At 46.4% G+C, this 26,085-nt stretch overlaps 1 protein-coding gene across 1 annotated transcript in view; it reads right to left on the reverse strand.

The window, feature by feature from the left end:
* The window catches only part of VASH2 (vasohibin 2), a 51,299-nt gene that overhangs the window by 15,921 nt on the left and 9,293 nt on the right, over nt 1–26,085 (reverse strand). The window contains exons 2-4 of the mRNA XM_042051796.1: nt 12,848–12,935; nt 10,449–10,505; nt 1,873–1,947 (exon numbers count right to left, since the gene is read on the reverse strand). Coding sequence (XP_041907730.1) covers nt 1,873–1,947; nt 10,449–10,505; nt 12,848–12,900 — 185 coding nt within the window. The 5' untranslated portion in view covers nt 12,901–12,935. The remainder of the gene's footprint in view (nt 1–1,872; nt 1,948–10,448; nt 10,506–12,847; nt 12,936–26,085) is intronic.

The raw sequence follows: 26,085 nt of genomic DNA on the forward strand, positions 1-26,085 counted from the left end.
TCCATTTCAAGGCCAGTTCAACATCTCCACAAATTACCTGGGTGCAAGACTCAAAGGTATGCTTAGTAAGTTTGCTGATGACACAGAACTGGGAGGAGCTGCTGACTCCCTTAAGGGCAGAGAGGCCCTGCAGACAGACCTCGACAAATCAGAAAGTTGGGCAATCACCAACCTACGAAGTTTAACAAAGGCAAGTGCCAGATTCTGCACCTGGGACAGGGCACGCCTGGTTGTGTGGACAGAATGGGGAATGAGAGGCTGGAGAGCAGCACCACAGGGAGGGAATATAAGTCAGCAGCGCCCTGGCAGCCAGGAGGGCCAACCCTGTCCTGGGGGGCATCAGGCACAGCATCGCCAGCTGGGCAAGGGAGGGGATTGTCCTGCTCTGCTCTGCACTGGGGTGGCCTCACCTCGCGTGCTGGGGGCAGTTTGGGGTGCCACAATATAAAAAGGATATAAACCTATTAAAGAGTATCCAAAAGAGGGCAGTGAAGATGGTCCTTGAGGGGAAGCCTCACAAGGAGTGGCTGAGGTCACTTGGCTTGTTCAGCCTGAAGGAGATTGAGGGGAGACCTCATTGCAGTTACAACTTCCTCGTGAGGGGAAAAAGGGGCAGGCACTGATTTCTGCCCTGTGGTGCCCAGTGACAGGACCTCAGGGAATGGCCTGAAGCTGTGTCAGGGGACGTTTAGGCTGGATATTAGGAAAGGGTTCTTCATCCAGAGGGTGGCTGGGCACTGGAACAGGCTCCCCAGGGAAGTGGTCACAGAACCAAGCCTGACAGAGTTCAAGAAGCATTTGGACAACACAGGGCCTGAACTTCGATGGTTCTTGTGGGCTCCTTCCAACTCAGGATATTCTATGATTCTGTGATTTCTCCTTTTGGAAGGGCTTTGAAGGGGGTTTGAGTCTCTTGTTGACATCAAGCCCCCAGGACCCCGATACCTCCAGCTGCAAGCAGAGCCTGTCAGCATTCCCAAGGGAAGCCCTGTCAGCCAGAGCCACCTCTCAGACTCAAATGTGAGGCCTATCCCTGGCGCACGTTGCTCAGCCCACATCCCCTTCCTACCCCCCAGCAGCCATCCCTTCTCACAGACACTACCTGCCAGGCTCTGCTGGCTCCTTCTCCCACGGGAGGGGGCAGCAGCAGCCAGGAAAACGCCACAGAGACATCCCAGGAGATGGTTTGCTTCGGGGCTTATTTTGGGTCGGCGTATGTTTTAAATGAAACTTGATCATTTCTGACGAGATGTGTTCCTGCAGCCCTGCCTTGCCCTCCTCCAGTGTTTTAGGATGGTGCAGGTTGATTTATCAGTGACAGCACAAGAGGGCGGAGAAGCAAGTCAATGTCTAAATGACTGAAGACTGAGTAGGAAGCAAGCATTATGTTAAGGGGAAGCTCAAATATTTAACTATAATACACATATTTCTGCACAAAGCTGTGGGTTGGGAGACAAAAGCTAACACGACTTGGCCATGTAAAACATCAGACAAACACAGAACAGAACCCACACTCCTCGGGTGTTACCAAGCTCCAACAACCAACAGAGAAATGCTAACAAAGAAAACGAGGATTGTGTAGACAGGTACTTATCTGGGCACTTTGGGTCACATCCTGACATGATGCAGATCACCAGGGCAGGAGGAAAAGTCTGCATGGCCAAATCACAACACTTGTGACCTGGGCACACGGCATCCCAACTCCTACCTACAAACCCAGGCATTTCAGCAACTTTAAGTGATCGATACCAGGGCAGCCCCCCAAGCTGCTGTCACTCACCTTTGGCTGCAACCCTCTCAAACACCATCCAGGAAGGGCAATGTATTAAACAGAGCTGCAGTGCAAAAAGTCACAGGCATGTGAAAGGATACATCCCCAGGATAACTGCTTCAAGGCATTTGATAGGTAAGGACTCCCTGGTCATTTCTTTTGCTGTCTCCATTAACCTAGAACAGAAACAAAACGGTTTTCAGTCCTTCCAGCTAGAGTAATCAAAGAGTCCTCTCGTAGAGCGAGAGCCAGGCACCTCCAGTTCTTATCTCAGCAAGAGCTGGTGAACTTGATTCTCCCCTTCAGTGACTTGCCAGAGTCCTCTTGACTTCTGGAGGATGACTGGAGCAGAAAAAAAAAGGAAGATAAAAAAAAAAAGATTATTTGGCATCCCAGTGCCTTCCACCTCTGAAGGTGGATGGGAGGAATGCAGTCCTCTCTGCCTCTTGCAGCAACTCCATGAGCATCACCTCAGACTGTAACACAAAGCCCCACTGAACTGCACAAGCTGGCAATCAGGGAAATCCCAGGGCAGGACTGAGTTTAGCTTATTTTCAAAACAACCCTGGCTCTCCTCTGGCGAGAAAAAAAACCAAACCAAAAACGAACCAGGAGAGGATGGTTACATAGCCCCCTGAAAGCTACAAATGCCTCCATAATCCCATAGCTATGGCTGCAGACCAGAATTTATTGCCTTTTTATAAAGCCTGCTCTGCAGAAAGCTCCACCAACACAGACACTTCACACCACTGCAAGCTGAGTTATCGTCTTGCTGCTGCTCCACATCTCCTGTGGACAGGGAAAGTGGCAAATTCCACACAATTTCCTGCAGGAGCGCAGGAAACTATTCATGCCCAGGCTTTTGCACATTCACAGAGTTTAGTTACATTCTAGCCTGTATCTTTGGAGTACAATTATTTGACAGGGACACAACACCATGACAAGCAACAAGCAACCTCACGTCAGCTGAGAAAGCCGTTGTGCCAGACTGACACTGCACTATTAACCTAGTAGGTAACCTATCCCCTTCCACAAACATATCCTGAAATCCTGGACAGTTTGGAAAAAAAAAAATACTGGAAGGAGCCTAAAAAAGGCCAGAAGAGGCACATCCAATGACACACCAAAAAACTGCCCCCTAAAAAAGGCACAGCTGAAAACTAAGCCAAAGGATAACTTCTTCTTAGATAGTCTTCTCTATCCATATCCTTTCCCTAGGAAGAGCTTTTGTAAACAGATCCCTACTGTAAGGAAACACAGCATTAAATGACAAAAATATTTGTATTAGAGAAGATTATGAAAATATGCATCCAAACCCATCAGAGTCTGTTTCCCCCACTTTCTGATTCACCCACCTCACGCATTTTAAACCTTGTATTGAGTGCAAGTGACAACAGAGCTTCCACTGCTATTACAGCCTGTCACAGCCATTCCATGTCCCATTTATCTAAGTTAGAAATTATCTTTTCATTTGTAAACAACCACCCCTTACACTCTGCCTGCAGTACAGAAGACTAATTAGACTTTGCCTGCCTCCTCCACACTCACAATCAGTCACAGAACCCCACAGAACTGCTGGAAGCACAGAGCAGCCCCGGCCAGGGCACACAATGGGGCTCCTTCATCCCCCACAGAGGCTCCCCAGTGCTGGTCACCACAGTGGCCACTGCAAAGCCCCGTCTCTGTCTCAGAAGTGTTACGTGCAGATGAGGCGTGGGAGGTAACCATAAACAAGATAATCCATTGAATTTCCTATTACCAAAAAAAAAAAAAAAAAACATAAAAAGACAGCTGATTATGAACGTGCATCATGAGGAAAAATGTCAGCTTGTAAAGTTATTTATCTTCAAGCTCTTTAGTGTGACCTATGCCTGGTTAACACAGTCTGAGGGGTAGGGGCAGGGCCAGCATCTCCTCCTCAGGCACACACAGTAAACCTACACCTGGATCCAGGAGCTGCAGCGGGACCTGGCAGCTCAGAAACACAGAAACACCTCTGGAGCAGGACAGTGATGAGGGTCTGCACGAGGGGAGCACCGCTCAGGAGGCACCACCAGTGCTCAGCAAACCAGCACCCACCTGCAGCCCTGGGGCAGGCTGTGCCCTCACACACATCCATCCTGGAATCCCGGGGAATACTCTGCAAACAGTTTGCTTCCTCTCTGCATTTACAGCACGGACCGCAGGGTTTATGTGCATGACCCAGTTCAAGAGCCACTGAGAGTTCTTCCACTTTTAACAAGTTTGAGTCGAAGCATGGGCTTAAACCCTGTGTTTGTATTGGAAGCAGAGCCTCTGGAGAATCCCCAAGCCACTGCTCTGCCCAAGGTAGCACAAGCCAAATCTAAACCACTCCTCACAGATTATTTTTCAGTCTACTTTCAACTGGCTTCTCAAAAGCCTGGGAACCCACTAGCTAATCTATCCTATACTTAACCTTGCATCTAAGAAGGTCCCCTAATGTTTAAACTAAATCCTTCCCTTTTTGCAAATTAAATCAGGAGCTATTTCTGCTCTCCACAGTGGGTATGGAGACCATTTATTATCTCTCCTCTTGCTACAGACATTTGTATATGCAAAAGACTGTAATCTACCCTCTCCTCTGTGAACATGAGAAAGCAGACACCAATTTTTATTTAATTCTTCCCTCACTCTCCCAGAAAGCTTCTCCTTTAGGTTATGATTTTAGGACAATGTTTCTTTCAATTTTGGAATCCCTTCAACTTCTCACAGTCCTTTGGCTAAGGCCACAACAGTACAAACAGACCAATTTCCTTCTGAATCCATCTTTCAGTGTGTATTTGCAACCAAGTCAGTGTGCTGTTGGCTTTTCCCTGTTGGCCCACACTGAATTGGGTTCTGGTGGTTTTTTGGTGGGGTTTTTTTGTGGGTTGGTTGGGAAGTTTTTTTTGTTAGGGGTGGGGATTTTTTTGCTTGGGCTTTTTTGGTGAATTTTGTTTGGTTTCTTTAATTTTTTTAAGCTCATCTTCTTCTTTGCAAAACTAGCCTTTTGTTCTCCACAGCTGGCTATTCCCAAACCCTCCTCTGCATTTACCCTCACTAAATTATCTCCTGTTTGTTCCAGCCCAAGAGATCACTCAATATCCCAATTTCACTTTTCAAAGCCTGGTCACTTTGTCCAGCCTGGACTGCAAACCATCCATCAGCAAACAATTAGTCTTACCCATACCACTAAGAAAAAACTGAGCTGGGACAGACACTGCACACTTCAACTCACAATCTCTGCTAGGAAAGATTGATAAAGTGACACTTTCTACGTGCTGCCTTTCACCAAGCTGGGTCCTTACATTAAATAGTTTTATTTAGACTCAAAGTGGCCTTATCAAAAGCCACACTAAAACAAGAAGTTACTATACCCACATCTTCTCCCTGGTTGACAAAAGCTCTTTCACCCTCATAGAAGGAAATTCTCAGAAACAAACCGTGCCCAACAACATTAATGTTGCCTTTCCCTTCCCTTGAACTGCAGATAAACTCAAAGTTCCTAGACTTATCTTTTTAAAGGCTGCTATCTTTGCCTTCCCCAGCACCCACCCTCCCCATGCTCCCTTATCACAAATATTAATGGTTGGAGGCTGCTTGTCAGCTCTCTAAGGGATCTATGGCAAATGACCTATGGCAAATGACAGACCATTCAGCTCATTTGAAAACAACTCCTTACAGGTACTCTTTGATTTGTCCTTTCCCCCTTTTCTCTAACTCCTAAATTCCTATCACACTGTCTCAGACATTAATAATGACCAGAAAGTCTGCACAGTTAAACTTGTGAAAGGAGATTTAAGGAAAGCAGAAAAGAATTTTAAAACAGCATCAAGCATTTCAATCCCCTGCCTTAGCAGAGTTTGCTTCTGGGATTTTCCTTAAATCTTGACAGTTACCTGAAAAGATTTCACATGTATAGCTATTCTTTACAGTCTTATAGCAGACAGCTGGGAATTAGCCAAGAGTCACCCTCTCCCCACACTCCAGTGAGCATGGGGGCAGCCCATCTCTTCCAGGAACTTAGGGGAGACTGCTACAGTCAAAGACAAGCACCTTGCAGCTTCCCTTTGTGGCATTTACACCACTATCTGACGTCTGCCAGGCAGATCTCTATTCCAGACCACAGTGAACACTTCTGCCTCTAACAAATGTAGCCAACAGGAACAGGATGCTTGTTCCTCCCTCAAGATCTAGTCCCTGGCAGACAGTGATATTTCCTTGTTAATTGATTCAAATTTATTTCAGTGTTTTCAGGAGCCCACCAGGACTATCTCCCTTGCTTTCTGCAGTAAGAGAGGCCCTGAAAGGAGTTGACTTTGCCTCTTTAGGATGCTTTCTGTTTAAAATGGCAGTGTCTAAAGACAGCTCATGGGAACCATGGATTCCTTTTGCTCCCAGATTTTTCACTTGGGCACCCAATTTCATATACAGGCTAGAAAAATCTTAAAACCTTTCAGCATGCCTAGAACTGGAGGATCTCACCAGCTGGCACTGATCATACCGGAGTCCCTTCAGAGATGACCATGCTTAGGAGAGGCTCCCCATTACCTTCACCAAAAAGACTCCTACAAGACTGAATAAATGTTTTTATTAGTGAGACCCTTCAGCACATTTTTCCACAAAATTCTCCTTGCACGGGCACATGTACTTTGTATGAGATCCATAAAATCTCCCTCTCCCAAGTTTTTCTAAGGCTCCTGACAGTTTCATTCATGATAATGAAGCCAAGAGAGAAGAGAAAGGCACCAACAAGAGCAAAAGGAGATAAAACAGCAGCATAAATCTTGCGAATCTTCTCAAAAACAGTGTTTCAGGAGCAAAAGCATTTCCACCACATGCTGAACAGCACACCGTATCTGTTACGTTCCCCCTTTGTGCGAGAGAGAAGCAGATGTTCAAATGCCTTCTGCAGTCTATTGTCTGGAAATGGTATGAGCCCATTTTTCTTTACAGCCCCATCAGTGTTCCCTAATAACATGGTGTGTGGAAACAGTATGATTTCCTGTCTCCCCTTCCCTGTTATTTGCTTGCATCGTTGCCACGTGACAGCTCCTATCGCGCTCCTTTATTGCAATCGATTACACATTTTTATATCTGCAGCCACTGAACGTCTCTCACTCCTCACAGAGCAGCTTCTGGGCTCTGATTTCTCAAAGACCACAGAACCCACCCAAACATCCGTTTCTGCTTCAGTTGTAGGTCCCCTGTTCAGCTGGCACTTAACTGGAGGGGACAGTACAATACCGCACCTCACCAGATACTCTGTGGAGGACAAAGAGATTTGTTTCTCACTGTGCCTCACGCCTGCATCCTAGAACAGAAGCTGCCAGAGGGCTTATCTCTCCTTGTAAACCCAGGAGTAACAGCTTGTTGACATTGAATTCACAGTTACAGATATTACTAGATATCCAGGCACTTTTTTCCTAAAGCTCTTACATGATCTAAGCTTGGAAGTTTTAAAAAGAATGGCTATGTCAGTCAAAAGTACCATTTTTTATCAGACTGGTAGTACCAACAAAAGTCGTAATATAGGTTTAGCCAGCATAATCCTGCATGGGAAAAGGAAAACCAGTCCTACTGGTGTCTGAAACATTCATATCACATGCATGCACACATGGATCAGCAGAGCTGAACTTCACAGGGTGTCCTTCACCTACTTAGCACAAAAAGGTACATCATGAAGCCAGTGAAGGGCACTGCCCCAGGTTAGGATACCTGTATTAGCAAAGCACTCCTACGGCGGATGTAGCTACACCTGTAAATTTGGATTTTGTGCAAATACAGCCAACTCAGGAGAGGTGAGACCCAGACACATTTTCAGACACAGTTTGCCTGCACAACAAGAACAGCACACAAAGTTTACAGGTTCACAGCTCTGCCACCCTGACTCACACAGCTACGCCAACAGAAATCTAACGTTTCCAAAAGTGCTATCTGCAGTCTAGACAAATCCACATGGTGTCTGACACTCTAAAAGTTAAGCTGATAATAAGAGTGACTTTTTCTTAAAGAGATTGTAAATACTGAGTTATAGCAAGACTATATCCCTTAATGAGTTCCTATAGATAATTTATGCTATTCCTCCTACGCTCAGCCACGCATTTTTATTTTCTCATACATCACACTGATGCTGGCAGTAAATCTCTACAATATCTAGTCCTCTCTCCATAATAGAAAAACTCATTAATATGCCCCAGCTGCTTTAGGACACTTTCACATGAATTTATGAATATTCAATTTCCATCTAGTACTCAGCTTCTTTGTGTCCAGCCACTGCTGTCTTGAAGAGAGGCTGCCAAAGATCTCGTAATACTTTCATTAGCTTTGAGCCCTCACATTATGAAATCAGCAATATGTTTAGCATCAATAAAGCTCTGGGAACAGCCTCATTTTTCAAGAGCCAGTGGCAATTGGAGGCTTTCAGCATCTTGCCCGATCAACTTGCAAATGGAAACTTTGTGTGGCAGCAAGTGAGGCCTTTCACACCACAGAAATGGCTCAGAGCAGCTCCTGTCACCTCAGCACAAGATGCCTGTCACTGCCATACTGGGAGCAGATTTCTTGCAAAGGGGAACACACCTCTCAGGAAAAAAAAAAAATGGGGTGTAGGTGATTTTTCAGCTTTGATGAAAACTGACCTGCACACCAGATGAAGAAAAGGAAAGTTTTCATGCACACCTCAAAATTACAAAGCAATCAACGCAGTATTCACACAAAATCACAGAAGCTGGGGCTGGAAGGGACCTCTGGAGATTATCTATCCAACCCTCCTGCTAAAGCAGGTTCATTGAGAGCAGGCTGCACAGGTAGGTTTTGAGTATCTCCAGAGCAGACTCCATAGCCTCTCTGGGCAGCCTGTCACCCTAAAGGTAAAAATTTTTTTCCTCACAGTCAGATGGAACTTCCAGGTTCAGTTTCTGTCCATTGCCTCTTGTCCTGTCACTGGGCACCACTGAAAATAGTCTGGTCCCATCCTCCTGACTTGGCCAGGTGAATTTTAAAAGATCTGAAATCTAAACCAGAAACTGTAAGTTTTGTAAAAACAACCGGAATTTTGGTTTCATAAAAATGACAGGAACTTCAGACAGTCTTGCATGCGTTCTCCTTCTCAAAATTGGAGAAACCAAGACAGGCAAGTGTTGGAGCCCTACAGCAGTACAACAGGATCTGGGCAGCAACACGTGCTCCTGACAGCTCCACTCCTCCCAGCACTCCCATCTACCCAATCCTGGAGCAAAGCAGCACAGGTCTCAGGACTTCACACTGCTCCAGTCCAGCACACATCATGTTCAGGCAACTGTGCCTGGAAAGCTGGCAGTCCCTGAGGGGTTGGAGCATTTCCACGGTCTCCATCCTTAACTCCACAGAAGTCCTGCTGCCACCCCATTCGAAGAAGTTCCTAGCAGCAACAAGACAAGGAGAGGAGTCAGACACTCGTCCCCAGGCAAACTCTAAGGCAGATAAGCAGAGGAAATGGCTCCACTTGGGAGAGGATTCAAAGCCACAGGCACATCTCCAGCTGCAAGCACTGTATCTGTTCCCTTCTAGGAAAGAGCACCATCCTTGAAAGGCAGGCTTTTATCCAGTGCAGGAAGATGAGGACCTTTTAAGTGGTAAGTGCTGAGCATAATTCATTTTCATCCTTCACTTCCTTTGAAAAAAGTAATGGGACAAATTTAAAAATGACTGAGCAGCTTGAAAATTGGTTTAAGCTTCTGTAAACCCATATATCATTCAAGGCACAAGATTTGTTTTAAACTAGTTCCACCAGAGCAGTGAACATTAGATAAAGGAGGTGAGAAAGATTGCTGTCAGCAAGATGAAAACCTGAAGCACAAAGCTGAGATGGGAACTGGAATTTTAGAGTGAGGGACCATTAGATTAATGACAGAGAGCTGGGAAGAGCTAGAGACAGACCAGTCTATGGGAGTAATTACATTCTGCTTATCTAAATTTCACCCTAAAATAAAAGCATAATGTTGTCAACACCCTTCCTGCCCTAACCTGCTAATTTATTGGGTTCTGTTAAAGAGATGTCCTAAGTATGCTGCAGTTCTAATGTGCAAGAGACCCCAGTTCTCTGCTGCCAGGCTCCCTGGGCACATGTTCATACTTGCACTGCACAACTCATCACCAACCAGCACAAGTCCACCACATGGAAGGAGCAGCAAGATGAGCAGCAAGGGAGAAGCACAGACACAACTTAAACAGTCCATTGTGATCCTTCAGGGAAAATGACTGTGCCCAGGATGTCAAAATTCCTGCTGCATTTTGCACAGCTAATCTCTTCCTACCACCCACAAAGGGCATTACAGCACAACCAGAATATCAGGACTTAATCAGTTTTCAGAAAAATAGCCCAGCCCTCCCAGCCCAACACCAATAAGCAGAGAGTTTTCCCACCCCTGTGCATGCAGCTCTGGCCTGCAGCCAAGCAGTTCCCACACAGCTGCTGAGCAAGAACAGCCCCTTCCACTTGTTGGCTCTCGATGGTCCATTTGCCACCCGGCAGCAAGCTGGGACACTCCTCACAAAGGCAGCAACACAGGCAGCTTTGGCCCTCCCACAGAAGCTGTGGCACAGAGGAGACAGCCCTCCCATGCCATGGTGCTGCAGTGCTTAAACGCCAGGTGATCAGGGACAAGGGCACTAGAGCAGCTCCAGTGACACTTACCCACTTAGAGGTCTGGTTTTTCTGATCTCGAAGAACTGTGTTCCCGTGTGATTGTATCTGTATTTCGTCTGTCAAAGGAAAGTAACCTGAACAGTCAAACAATAAAATAACACTGCTCAAAAGGTGAATTCCAGTTCTGAGTTCCTGCTGAAACACAAAACAGGCAGTAAAAGCCATTGACTCCCAAATATGAAACACTGGCACATGAAATAAAACAAAACTTTTCACTTGTCTTTTAATATGATCTATTAACAGCAGTAGGTGCAGAGTCAGGTATTAAGGTTGCCCATCTAAATGACACTCAAATTCAGCATTTGAAGGTTATAAATTCTCTTTTCCACTAAGTCCCACTCATTACTATGTTGCAAGTTTGAAAAAAAGTCTCGCACTTGGACAAGAGAAAGCTTTCATAGCCTACCCAAACCAATCAGCATAATCCGTGGTCTGAAAAAATTTATTTCCTTTAGAAGTCTTTTAACTCCATCGGCCACGTAGCTCACCTATGACCTGTAAACCAAAACCATTGCAGGTGCATCCATTTACAGTTAGGATATATAAATCATTCTCTATAAAATACAGTGTTCTTGAAATGAAAACAACCAGCTACATGCAAATCAAGGTCATTAGTTAACACTACGAGTACGGCAGAAAAGTTCATCACAAATGATGCCAGATGATGCCTAATCTTGCCACCACTTGCCTAGAAGCACAGGCTGCCATGCAGCAGCCACCAAAAGCAGTCTCTTCTCTGCTCCTTGAGCATTGCTGTTCAAGCAGTAATGCAATAAATCAGACCAGGAAACCAATCCATTCGTAAAAACAAAAACAAAACAAAAAAACCCAACAAAGCTTTGCAAAAAAAAGTTATCACACTGCCCTTACTTTTGCTAGGTTACTTTTCCAGTTGAATCTCTTTTCTAACCTAGTTCCCAAATTCTATTCCCATTAGAATGTTCATGCCAGCAAAGCTGGCAATACCAAGGCAGATACCAGGGCAGAGGCAGGTGACCCCATGGAAGCAAAAAGCTGCTTGCAAGGCATAAATAGCACAGCTGCTGGGCATATAACCATAGCCTAAATAAAAACTCCAGCTCTCAAAAGGATGCTCTGAACTGACTTCAATTAGAGTTCAGAATTCTCCACAAACAAGGCTTTACTTCCCTCCTGCCTTCAAAACCTAATTCATGAGGCCCTTTCAGGGTGCTCTGCACAAAGCATACATCCTCTTTCAGCCCTCAAAGGAAGCCCAGACACTGCTCCCCAGCCCACTTTGAAGCTTTTCTGAACACAGATCCAAACCCTGTGCCTAAGGCCTGCTCCTGCTACATATCAGAATGCAGCATTTCAAAACCACTACAGGGTGAGGTGGGGGATAATGTAATTTTTGGAGCTCTGTATGACACGGTATCCTCTCTGGCACAATCCCAGTGAGCAACAAGCCTCTTGTCCTGGCCAAGTGGCTGACATAAGGAAGAGAAATGCACCGTCCCCCTGCAGAGCAGGCAGGCCCCAGCCTCCCTCCCCACAGCAGCTGCTGCAGCTCCAGGCCCGGCTGACGCCTTGATCCCAACCACGACTCCCCACCAAGCCAACCGCGCCTGCTATTTTTAGATGTTCTTCCAGCTGCCACCCATATCCTTTCTTAATCCTTACCAGGACTTTACACTCATTCTTCATCCCCACACACACGTACACAAAAAGGCAGAGTTTAGAGAGAAAGGGAAACAGAAGAGCAGCATATGGGCCAGCAACCTTCTCTGAAATTATCTGTCAGCAATGGAAACAGTCAGGAACTGGGCATGGGGCAGTGACAGAGAGGCCAGCCAGATGTGTAGATCCCTGATGAATCCCCCAAGCAAGGTGGAACATCTGGAAGGGAGATTCCTTTGGTCAGTTCCTGTGTCACAGGCAAGCCTGCCCACCCTGGGGTCCGGACAGTTGCTTGTGCCCCTCGCCCCAATGACAAGCACTTCCTGCAAGCTGAGCACACAGGCAATCCTCAGGGAGCCCACAGGGGCTGCCAAGGCAGAGGGAGAAAGGGTTTGCCACAACACTGGCTCTCTCTTAGTCGCTTTATGACAAGGTGCCATATTATTTCTCCAGGCATCACAATCCGATCATAATATCCTCATAAATCAACTTCAAAATAAGCACTTCTATTCCCACCAACGTCACTTCAGTTAAAATTTTCAGTATCATTTAAAGTTAATTACATCTCCCAGAGGATTGCTATGACAAGCTCAGTGCTGCTGGTGCTATCACAAATCCCTGGAGGCGTCCTTTTACCCCCAAATGATCCCAAGCCCTTGCAACCAGCTAAAGCGTCAGTAAAGTTCTGTTAATTCACGCCAGGCACAAGTCAGCCTTCTTTCCAGAGACCACATGCTCAAGAAGGATACTGCAGCATCTTCATGTAGGTCTGTATTGCCTGAAGCCATTCTGGGATTGACATGGAGAGCTTGTAGTTTGGCACTGGCGGCACCGAGGGCTGGACACAAGAAAAAAGATAAAGAGGTTAGACAGCCACTGCTCCCCGCAGAGCAGATAAGTGATTTACTCGAGCAGCGGCATGTGCTTAGTGCAATACAGTGTGGCAGCACAGATGGCTTAAACCCCACGTGAACTCAAGCAGCAGGCAAAGTCATCCTGCTGACCACAGGGGCTGCCCCAGCAGTAGAGCCAGTCCTGTCCCTGCACAGAGAGGCCGTGGCAGGCTGACCCTCAGAGCCGCCGGCATCCCTCAAACACCGCCCTATGCAGGCAGACAATCCAGCACAGAAAGCCTGTGCTTCCCATCTCCCCCGCCAGCACAGGGCGGTTTGGATGAGCAGAGTCCCAGTACTGACTCTGCTGTTCTCCCTCCCCCAGGAAGCCATTTCAAGTCTAATTTTTTGCCTCCTTTACCACAAGAGAAAGATAAAAGGAGACAAGGATCCTGGGCTGCATAATTTCCCATCTGCCATGTGTCTGCAGCACGCTTACTAGGGAGGGAGAGCATGGTACCTAGAAGACCACCTGGGACCCAAATATTTAATGACATTAAGACACTTAAATATATAGACTGGCAACATAATGGGATTTTTCCAAAATCTTATAAGACATCTGCTTGTGCCTAAGCATTTTAAGAAGGCGGGCCCTCAATCCATGTTTAATCCCCACAGCTATTTGGCTCCTGAGCCTACAGCCATGCAGGGAAAGGGTAAAGCCTTGTCCCAAGTCCACTTATTTTAGGGGTGAGACTGCAAAACATGGGGTCAGAAGATATTAAAGTGGGCAGCATGGCTGAAAAGAAGTTAGCACAATTCTCACAAACATTGTGACAGAAGCAGTTTATTTGAATATTAATGCAGATTCAAATTCAGGAACTAGCAATTTGGGCAGCTGTGACAAGGTGCAAAGAAAAGCATCGGTGGGCCCACATAGCTGTAAGCATAGTTTAAAGCTCATACAGTGACATATCACTGTCCTTAATACACTACAAGTCAGCAATTACAGGTAAGAACAGCAAGTTCAACGTGGTATGGGGCCATGTCTACCACAGAGATTTTCCTCTCCAGTTCTCACCTCCATTAAGATTGTGTGTTTGCCTTCAGAGAGTGAGCACCGGTAATCCCAAGGCGACCAAAACCCAGCATTTACCACATACAGCAAGTTACTACAGTCAAATAGTAAATACCCCTCGGAGAAGGGGGAAAAAAGGACCAAACCAGAGACTCTTACACTACTGGCACACAGAAAAATACTGTCAGTGGCAAGCAGATGGCGAGGCTTCCAGCTTACCCCCGCCATCCCAGTGCTACATGGGTGCCTGCACACGTGGGCTTTCTCCTCTCACCAGTGGGAGTTAGGAGCAAGACTCATTAGCACTTCTTAATCACGATTTTCATGCCTAAGCTCTTCATTAGAAGCACTTTTTTGGTTCCACAGGTTCCTTTCTCACCCAGCCCCTTTGAGTGAATTATTCGCCTGTCCCTTCTGCACAAAGGCAGACCTGGACTCAACACACCAGATAAGGCTCAAGTTTCAGAAGCAGCAAGGAGCTGACAAAGGGAATTATGGCAGGGCTGTCACACCTTCCCCGGGGTGGCTGTTTCTGCTCCAATATACTCAATCCTTTGCTTCAAAGATACAAAAGCTCAAGGTGCATGCATTGCACTTACACAACACACCAAGACAATGAGAGTCCCAGCTAGCGAGGGGCCTGGCTGGGACCTGGCGAGGTGGGGATTTCATCCTTTTCCCAGCCCTCACCCAGCTGTGGGACCCAGGACAGCACCCCATAGGGATAGCACCTGCGTGAAGAGACACAGCCCTTCCTGTAACCCACAGTGGCCACCCTCACCAGAGGACACAGGCTCGGACCGCCAAGTGAGATGCTCCCCACCTCCAAGGTGGGTGATCACATCATCGTGCAAAGAGGATGATCATGTCAGACACCAGAGCATAGTCTGGTAAAGAGAACCAGGGTTTTCCCACTGGCTGGCACATATTCCAGTTACCTCAGCAGGCCTGCTGAGCCAGGAGGCCCAAGCTCCTCCAGATCTCAGGCAAGGAGGGCAAAGTGTCCATCAGCCTGAGCCCACACAAGCCAGCACTGCTCTCCTCTCTCCAGCGCAGGTGTTGGGGTTTTAGTTTAGTCTGGTTTTTTTTTTTTTTCCTGTTAAAGGAATTTTCTCCCATATGCATGTTGCTAGGGGACAAATAGCTGTACTTAAGAAAGACAAAAAGGGGAGTGGGGCGGGCCTGGCTACTCCTTTGTCTACACCTGGGTGTGGGGTCAGTTCGCTCTGAGCGTCCAGAGAGAGAAGCTGCAGAGAAAGGAGCTGCTGCTTCTTTCTTTTTGGCCGTTCTTTCTTTCTGCTGGAAGCAACGCCGGGACCCCAAAAGCCGCTTTCCCTGCCCTGCTGGAGACCGGGCTGTGGCTGCCCTGCCCCACTGCTGCTTCGAGCTTTCGCTACACTGTAGCCCTGCTCGCCCTGCCTGCCTGGGCGTCCGTGGGGTTCTCCCGTCTGGATACATCTCGCCTGCCACCCGGGATTTGCGTCCGTCCCTGCCGTTCCAGCCGCCGTTCTAGCCTGCTGTTTCAGCCTGCTGTTCCTGAGAGCCCGGGATCAGCTGCCCAGGGGTTTGTGAAGCCTTTGTTCCATCCCTTCCCGGGATCCCAGGGCACCAGAGCCGCGTGCTCCCCGAGCTCGCTCCGGAGCGCCCCCTGCAGCCGCGGGGGAACCATCGCACCTGCCCTGCTCACCGGGAGCCGCCAGCGCCCCTGCCGGCTGCGAGCGGAACTGCACCCGAGGGGAAATAGCCTGACAGCCGAGAAGGCTGGCACTGGGTTTGTGATTGCTGTTACTGCCAGAGTTGTTGTTGTTTTGTTTGACTGGTTATATACATATATATATATATAGTAAAGAACTGTTATTCCTATTTCCCACATCTTCGCCTAAAGGCTCTTGATTTCAAAATATAATAACTTGGAGGGAAAAGGGGTTATATCTGCCACTTCAAGGGGGCCTCTGCCTTCCTTAGCAGACACCTGTCTTTCAAAACCGAGACACCCATGCATTTGCATCCTGGGGGCATCAATCTCCAGAGGTACCTTCCTAAAAAAGAAATGAAAAGGCAAACCAAATTGACAGCATCAAGGCAAAGCTTTGATATTTATCTCCTGTGTTTTTACACTGCTGTATTTCATAGGGTTCACAGTCAGTGCTTCTGATTTATAGCCATTTGTATGAAAAGCAGGGCCAAGGACAAAGTTGCCCAGCAAGAGAAAGTTACCCCAGGAGAAACATCCACTGCAGGAGTTCACTTAAAATGTGAGCCCCTGGATATCTACATTTCATGGACAATTTATAAAGCTAAAAAAAGAGCACTCATATCAAGGCTTACAGCGCTGTTTAGCTTAAAATTGCTGCTATCCCCTATTAAATTTACTCTCTAACTGAAAATTTAGGCTCTCCTGAATACTCCTGTTAGTGATAGAGCCAGAAATTTCTCATGTATACCCAAGCATTAACAAAGTTATTTTCCTGAATGCTGTGAAAAGGCCAAAATGCCTCTTTGTATCAGACAGTCACTGGGAAGTGATACTAATTCACTCCACAAAAAATTATTTTCTTGTATCCAAATTCCAGAAGACAGGCAGGGACCCAACACTTAAATTTTTGGGCTGGAGAAGGTGAAAAAGCAATTAGAAATGCAGAATCCTTACTTGCAGTGGTGGTGTTGATCCTTCTGTAGCATGTGTGCCATTGAAAGAACAGTGTATTTTCACAGCTATTTTGAAACTAAAAAGTCATCTTGCAGGTACTGCATCTTTGCACAAAAAAATGGCTCAGAAGGAGCCTTTGTGTTTCAATACAGGGAATTTCACAAAATATAGGAAACTCAGGTGTAGAATGTTGCTTTCAGGGTGCTCCTAGCTTTTGGACACCCCTAGCGGGGTTACCTCAGTGATATCAATTTCTAGTTATGTCCTTCTTTCAAACCTCAAAATGGGTTCTAAGCCCCCCATAAAAACCCCACAGGTCAATCCATCTTTGTAAAACTTGAGGCCAAGTTTAGGAGTCTGAAATGAAGATTGTAGAATCTTGCCAAAATTCCAGCAATTCTAAAGCAACCCTAGAACTTTTATGTACATCGGACACACAGTTAAGACTTCCAGATCTTCTGGTTATAATGTTTCAAACCATGTATGTCAGTCTGCAAGAAAAGAAAAAAACAAACTTATTTTATAATGCATTTATCTCTTGGTTATGATTTTCAATGCAGAATTTGACCTCTCAATGCAGAGAAAACCTACATGACAGGAGTGCACCAGGTCTTTGTCTCCCAGACGAGTTGTTTAAAAAAGAAAACCACAGCAGCTTAAGAAAGGGATTTCAGAACAAAAGATCTGAAGTTCCAACTGAGCTAGAAATGAACCATTTTAGCTGGATATTAAACAAACCTCAATAAGCTGGACTTGAAAGAAAGTCGTTGGGGAGTCACATGCCTAAATATCTTGATGGAAAGCTCAGGGAGAATACAGGGGAAAATGTAAACATCCTCTTCCTCCTATGCAGTCCTCATTCCAGCTATATTTGCCCAACCTCCCCACAAGATAAAGCCAGAATCCCCAACTGAAGAAAAAGCATTTGCAACTCAAGGCACTTGCATGAAATTTGTTTGTAGCTCCAGGAGTTTGCCTGGCTGCCCCACTTTGGGAATATGACTGCCCACAGTGGGCATGTTTGCTAATGACCTGGGTTCAACTTTTTGATGTACTGGCAGGAATATATTAGTGCACTCTTAAGTATCAGAGAAAAGTTCTGAATTTTAAAATATTCATAATTTATTTTACTAATTTATTAGTAATTTAAAATATTCGTATTTTATCAGGGTAATGAACTTCTCTACTGTAAACAATAGAAATTTGTGTTCCTGGGTGTCTCTATCCATACAAAAGATGCCGAAATGTGCATCTGGTACTTCTGCTCAGCTGCCATCTGCTTTTCTTTTTGTCGCTAGCTATTAATGGAATTTTACCCCTCAATTTCCTACCAAAACAAGCAGAGGAAAAAATTACAGACACAAAATAAGTTTTGAACACAAAAAAAAAATCATGTCAACAAATATAGTAGGCAAAATGTATTGGGTTCTTATTCTCCAAGATTAACAGGCTCTTCATATATTACAAAAAATGTAACTTCCATCGGAATCCTTTATACACAGTAAGAAAAGTGTATATGCCCACAAAAAAAAATTAATAAAATGCATGATCTGTGGAAGGGTTGCCTTCCTCATTCTCATTTTTATCAGCACTCATTCACTGGAAGGTTATTAAATTTGAGGAAAGGCTTGGAGGCATTTTCAGTGTTACATCACAGATTCTCTCCACTGATACACCAGCACAGCAATGTGCTGTCTGGCAATCCTGATATCTTGGGTTCATTTCTTTACTGAAAGACAACCAAAAATCTCTTCCGTGAGAAAGATTAAGTGACACCAACCTGGACCATCCGAAGGCTGTGGAACAGGAGGGGTTGGAGAAGCTGTGCAGATGCAGATAGATGCATCTGAGTAAGCATGGAACTGCTGGGCTGCAGTTCATCCCATCCCAAATAGTACACCTGGGAGATATTGCAGGATTCCAGTAACACACTCCAGTTAGCAACTCAGCTTATAAGAATTCAGTAGTGTGAGAGTTTTCTCTGCTGGCTGTAGCACAACAAGTGACTAAGTCAGAGGTAGCCTTCTGTGGATGTAGAATGTCCACTGAGAGTTCCTGCTCCCTGCCCATCTACATAGGAATGGTGAAGCAATCGCCTGGTGAAACCACTTTTCAGAGCAACAGCAGTAAAATCTTCACTTCTAGGATGACTCAGAGTTACAACAAAAAGTGCTATGCTCTTGAGAAACCACCACAGTGTAACTCTTTTTCACTGCCTGATTTATTACACCTTACCTGCCTGGTCCGTGCACACAGATCCTTCGAAAATTAAAAGGAAGGGACATGTGATTTTGGAGCCACTAAGAGCCTGGTATGGAAATGTGTTTTAGAGGTAGATTGTTCACCCAAGCTTGAGAAGCATTGCTACTTTTACTGTTGAGGAAAACCAAACATTTAGTAACAGCTTGAAGTTCCCAATTTCTCTCTGAAGAAGTTATCAGCAGGAAGAGAGCCTTTAAAGGTCCCCATGCATTTGATGGGGAAGATGCTGGCTGACCTCAGCTTAACTAAAAATCAGCAGGAATTTTTTTTGTTTAGACTGAATAACAATAAAAGATGCCTGCCCCAGACCCTGGCTGTGAGAGTACATTATGGAAAATGCATTAACATTCCAGCAACATTAATCATCTTAACAGGAAGTCAGACAGACAGACACCAGGGACTCTCCTTGTTGGAGCTCCTGTGTTGGGAAAGCACTCCAACTGTTCTCCAAAGATCCTTTTGAACAGTAGTCTTCTGCATCACAGCCACAAGATATAAACTATTTCAAATTATCTGCAAAGCCAGAATCTCTCACAGAAAATTCCCTCCCTATCACTGTCAGGGCAGACAAACATGGTGCCCCTATCAACCACCAGACAGTGGGCAGCTCCTGTGCCAGAACAACCCCAGAGCACGTAGAGCTCTTTGCATGTGACTGACATCTACTTCATCCAGGTGGTTAGAGAGCAGGGGAGAGCCTGGCCTTCTGCTCCCACCTCCAGCCTGCACACTGACCAGCTCAGCACCACGCCCAGCTCCTGATGGCACCACAGGGAATGGGGGGCACTGGGCACCTCCAGCACTCACCCAGTGCCTGACATCCCTGAGGTGTCCACAAACACATCCATCAGCGTGTTTCACTGGAGCAGCAGTCATATAATACCAGCCCAACAGCTCAAGTGTCAACATAAAAATCATTTCTCTATCTTGTGGGTACCCTGGGGCTCTTAAATATAGGACAGCAGAATTTATTTTGGAAAAGACCTTTAAGATCATCAAGTCCAACTGTTAACGCAGCACTTCCAAGTCCACTAGTAAACCATGTCCCCAGGTGCCACATCTACAAGTCTTTTAAATACCTCCAGCAAGGGTGACTCCCCCACGTCTCTAAGCTGCCTGTTCCAACATTCAAAAACCCTTTCAGTGAAGAAATTTTTCCTAATATCCAATCTAAACCTCCCCTGGTGCAACTTGAGGCCATTTATTCTTATCTGCACCAGTGCAGCTGGGAAAATAAACATGAGAGAATGGCCCATGAGAAGCAGTCTCACTACAGCAATCCATACAGCAAGATACGTCCCAGCTCTGCCAAATGGCATTCAGACTGTTAAGCCTTTGGAGATAATCCTGTATTTCCAATGAACTGCAAGAACAGGGTGAACAGAGTATTTGTGTCCCTTAAGACCTCAGACAGTACCAACAGTTCATAGCTTTTAGAAACCTTAGGAGGGGAATGAGGTGGAAATAACTTGGGTCCTGGGAATAACTCTGCTTTGAGTGCTCTCTCCTCTCTGCTGGCTGCACAACAACCTCAGGGGCTATGCACAGGACAAAGGTGATGCTGGATGCCAGAAGGCAGACTCACACAGCTGCTGAAAGACACAGGGCAGTTTCACATGCTGGGGAAAGACCATCACAGCCATGAGCTGGCTGGCAGGTTCAGAGCACCGTGCTCAGGAGCATCCCTGCATCTCTCCTCCCAGCCTAAGTGAAGGGATAGGGAGAGCTCAGTGTTGTCTCCTTCTACCTAGGCAGATTTGGTAGTCTTGGTGACTCTCCTCTCATCTCAGCTACTGCCAGGATAAATGTCAGTGCTGGAAGCAAAAGGCCTTGTTCCCTTTCCTCAGACCAGAGGGAGGTGATAGCAGCCAGAGCCTGGGACAAGAACAGAGCTGGGTGATGTTGGGATGGATGGTGGTGAAGGTGGAGCTCCCACTGCTCCCTAACAAGGGGTTGGCTTGGGAGAGGTTGCATTTTTTGAGGAACTGAAGACACTTACATGTTTGGGAAATTTTATTTACAAACACCTAACCATTCACTGAGAATGTCATACTGAGCTTTCCCTTCAGAAGAGTGGAAATGTTTGTTTTTATCTGGGGAATACTGAAAAATAAATGTGCCTCAAGTTTCAAAATGGGCAGTTTAGTTTCAAACCAACAGCCTATAGGAGGCTTAGCTTCAAACTGCTATGTGACTTCTCTGCCTCATGGTTTTTTTTCCCAAAATCAAAAAAATCCCAGCGTCTCATTATCACTCCAAAGGAAAACATGGGCATTGATATGTTTCATGGCAGCCACAACCAATTCCTCATCCCTGCTAGTATAACTTTTTCTTCTACATTGATTCAGATACTGGAAAATGATAGTTGGAAGAGAGGGCAAAAGGCCAAGGCTCATGCAATCCAGTTATAACCCTGCTGAAATGACTTCCAGGAACTCTGCAAGGACTAGCCTGATCAAGCCTTGTAGTGGCAAGAGGGGGAAAAAAATAACCTCCAGAGGAAAAGAAAAATAATAACCAGCTTGTACCTTTCCCAGGATGACAGACTGTGTCCCAGCAAAGTTATGGAGCAGTATGTCCTGAACATCTGCAGTGTGCATACAAAAGCCGGGGAGCTGGGATCAGGCTGCAGAATTGAGCAACCAAACCCTGTGTATCAAATTTTCTTACAGGAGGATGAGAACACTCCAAGATTTTAAGCAGTACTCAGCCACTGAAAAATGCAGAGCTTGGATTTGTTAGCCCTGCCCTCCATAGGGTGGAATGGCTGCTGAGATTCCCTCAGCCCACTGGTAGGTAGGCAAGGACCACCAAATTAACTTACCAATCTCCAAAGGATTGGTAAGTTAATTAATCTCATAAGGGGCACAGCGTTCAGTTGGCACCTTCCTGGTCCACAGTGGGACTTGCAAAGGAAAAGTCTTTGCTGCAATTGCTCAGCTGTGTCTCTTCCAGGTCCATGGCACTTTTTTCTGTCCTATGGTCTTCAGTCATGTTTTATTTTAATGAGTGTTTTTTAATGAGTGGGAATGATGTGTTTTTCCCCATTAGATGAGTAAAATTTGGAATATATATATCTGCTTAAAATAGTCCACAGGGAGAAAAAATACCTCATGAAATCATACTTCCTTCCCTGATTCAAAAAAATCCCACTGTACTGGGTAATGCTGTGACAGTGGCTGTTTTGCTCCACTACCTTCACTATTCCTCCCACAAAGTTACAGTGCTTTCCTTGGTCTCTGTTTCACTCATTTTCCATCTGCCACACTTGTTCAGACGTACTTTGGGATCCCTTATGTTACTGGGTCTGTACTAACTAGCAGCCCTGAGGCTCTGAGATGAAGAACCATAAAAAGAAGTCTCCTTTAGGAGAATCTTGAAGAAAAGGCTAGGAAGTCTCCCACATCCTCATCAGAGGCACAGCTGGAAAGGAACAGTTTTCTAGTTCACTTTTGACAAAGACACCATGCTCCTGCATGTAAGTGCTCATAAGTATGGTTATCTTTTCATCTTACACCATTGAACACTTAGATAAACTTCAAAACAATCACTAGTGTTCTTTAGGGGATGCCTGTGGAGCTGTGATGCAGGAAACAGGTGTTGAGCCTAGTTAAAGTTCCATGTATGAAGGAGACACTGTGTGAAAGTTTCTGACTCATACAGGCAAGTCTAGTTTTGCTGTGCCAGCTGCTACACAAGGGCTCTCTGCTGCTCCTCACATTACTGAGGTATGGACACAATCCATGGAGTGAAGTCCAGCCCAATCCACACAAAAAGTCATCTAAGACTTCATGAAATGTGATGAACTCCAAACTCTGGGGATCTAATGCCTTCACTAGCTTAATTTTCTCAGGAGAGTGGCAGAAGCTTTTATCAATGAAGAAAGAGCAGAAGACAGCACCCTTGAAGAGACAGCAAACCTGCAAATATAGTAACAGATGAATAATAAAAATCAAGAAAATGTGATAACAGCTGCAAAAACACTCCTGGCACAGATTAAAGTAGCTTCACTAGCTTCCCTACAACGTCTTCATTGCAGGAAACCAGCATTTCAGACATCTATCAATGTGCTTCCATTGTGGGATTTCACAATTTTCATTTTACCCTTGCATGGATCTTTAGCCAAGAAAATGAAGTTTTGGGGTTTAATCTCAACTAATTTCATATCTAGCCACGCAGAGGAATGTAAGCAGTCAGAGGCTACAGTGAAACTAAACTACTACAGTTAGCTTCAGACAGTTTCCACATAGCAAAATCAAGCACACTCTGGTTCTGCAGAAATCAGAGCAGACTACCTCACCAATGGCCACCAGCTTATCTTTGTGTTTCTTGAAGAGCAGGACAGATTCCATGGCCTGTAATAAACCAGCTGAGCCATGGCAAACAAAGCCACAATACAAAACTGCATTACTGTACAACTTGAAAAGCAGACCGTGAAAATGACAGTCCAGGACAGAGGCTACCAGCCTCTTGTGTTGCTGACAGCATCTAAATAACCTAATTACTCAGCCCTTTGAGAACAAAATTAAAAGATGGACTCAAAGAGGGTTGGAGGGATGTTAGTCCAGGTAACTCTGCTAGTGAGCAGAGAAAGAAAGGCCCCATTCTTCATCACTTGGCTGAACTGAGCCTGATCTTGTTAAGTGCTGGGAAACCTCTGAGCAACCTTTCAATAGGTCTCTGGCAGCCTGGTCCTGAGGGGTGTCCTTTCCAGAGGAAAGGCAATTGTCACTGCTAGGGAACAGGTCTTGCTGAACCAACCTTCCAGACCAGTCCCACAAATCATTGCCTTTTCAGCCAAGCCCTTCATCACTTTGGGCTACTGTGCTGGTTTGGGCTGGGGTAGAGTTAACTTCCTTCAAAGTGGCTGGTACGGGGCCGTGTTTGGGATTTGCTTTCTGCACAGAACTGTAAATAAATCAAATACCATGACTCTGTGTGTGGATTGGCCTCTTGCACAACGGGTGAAAGGAAAGAAAGTTAAAGAGCCTACTTTGGAACAGCGACAGCAGCCTCCACGTGCTGATCAAGAAACACCATCTGTGAATAAGCATCACATGTGTGGACTGTCAATGGATGTGCTGCACTCACCAGGAGCACAGGAGGGATTATTTTGGACAGTGCTGATATCTGCTTGTGCACATTACACACCACATTAGCCCGCTGCACGTGCACTCACCATTGCTTCAACTCAGCACAGAGGTCCTGTGTAGTACAGAGCTGAGTTTCCACCCTCACTTTTCCAGGCAGGAATAATGACCCCTAGAGAAATGGGAAGTTATCTGGTGATGTTGTGATTGAAACTCCCCATGTGGTGCTCCATTTAACTTGTTCCCAAAGCACTCCATTTGTTTGTTTCCTCACCCTTTGTTGTGTGCCCAGAAATGATCTGAGCACAAAAATGCTCTCTATATGTTTATAACAGTAAAGCCAGTGCCAATCAGCACTTCAAAGCTGCCCTCTCCAGGCAGTGCACTTAACAAAGACAGACCTTCCTGCTAGATAACCCCAGGCCCATTTCACAGGTTCACCAGGCTGAGCAGACCTGGGAGGCTCCAAGCAACGGTCCAACTCCACCCAGGAGATGTATCCAACGTACACACATTTCCATGGAATTCACTTAACATGGTCGTGCCAACCCTTAGTCCACATCCACAACTCAGAGGTTTTGAAAATGGTCAACAAAATTTGGCAGAGGGACAGACCTCCAGGAGATACAAAGTCCCTAAGAGGTTTGTGGGAGTCTGTGGGAGTTTGTGGACATGTAGATGACACCGACTGTCTCCATTCCCTCCCAAGGCCCCCAAGAGGAGTCACACACCCAGCTGCTGAGTCTGGTGCCAGCAGCTATCCAAACATGATCTACCCAGACTAATCTTGCCTAAATGACGATCCAACAGGCTCAGGGAGGCACAGTGGAAGAGAGATGGGGAATTACAGGGAGGTCACAGGGACACAGAAGAAAGCCAAGGTACTGTGATGGGCAGAGGTGAAGGTACACGGAGGAGCTGGTGGTACCATGACAGAGATCAGGGAGACACACAAGGAGCTGGAAATGCAGCACTAGGAGTGCTGGGCTGTACTGGGAGTGTCACAGGACATGGGTAGGAGATTGGGATTGCTGTGGTGAGATCTTAAATCCTTGGGGCAAAAAAGCATTATTGGTTGTGCTGCTTGTGGAACAACTTTTATTAATGTGGGATCATGTACTCTACGGTGTGATTGGGCACCGCCAAGGAACCAGCATCCATTTGCACTCTTTGGTGACAAAGCACAGAGCCCTGGCACAGCCAAAAGAGTGAATGCAAAGTCCATGGGGGAGCACTACACAAACCTAGTGTCCACACTCTGTCACAGAAATACAAAACACATGTGGGCACCTCACCTGGACTGCGGCGCTGCACTGCCCATCTGCTCTGCTCCGAATGGGATGAACCCCACCACACACAGGGATGGAGCCAGGATACCTTTGGGGGGCTGAGGAGGCAGGAACACGTCAGCTGCTATTCCCTGGCAGCCAGGGTGGCCCAGGTGCAGAAGTGCAGGCAGCCACGGGGACCTCGCAGCAGATGGAGAGGACAGCGGCCACGGGGAGGGCTCTGCTGCTCCTCAGCACGACGGGCTCGGTCGAGAAGGACTGAGCAGGGTGGGGAGCACATACAGCTCTCCCTGCACTGCAGGCAGGCTTTAACAGGCAGCCAGGCACAGCCTGTGTGCTCGCCCAGCCCGCCTGCCCGGTGGTATCTGGGCTATCAGGGGCTCGGCCACACTGCCGACACCGTCACTTTTCCATGTCTCACCCCCTGCACTTCCAAAACAGGGGGATGTGGCCCTGCTTCCCCACATGTCGGTGCTGCTTCGTGCTCATTCAGGCAGCGGTACTCGCCCTTGTAGTGGGCAGCTGAAGGTTTGCCCAACCACAGCACAGCCCGTGCTCGGCCGTGGCAGGCTGGGCTCACCTGGACGCAGTCACAGCCGCCGTGCCTGCCCTCGCAGGCAGGCTACAAGCCGTATTACCTCACCCAGACGCTGCAGACAAAATCCGTATCTTTTGATCCTGCCACTTTGGTAGGACATCAGATACGCTTCTCCAGACTCTTTGTCCTCAGTGCCATGCCTCAGAGGTGCTCCAGTGCCTCGTCCTTTCTGCTTCCTCAGGGCAAC

This window comes from Corvus kubaryi, unplaced genomic scaffold (assembly GCF_017639235.1).
Source record: "Corvus kubaryi isolate FWS band 111438036 unplaced genomic scaffold, C.kubaryi_AGA036_p1.0 76, whole genome shotgun sequence".
Classification (NCBI taxonomy): Eukaryota; Metazoa; Chordata; class Aves; order Passeriformes; family Corvidae; genus Corvus; species Corvus kubaryi.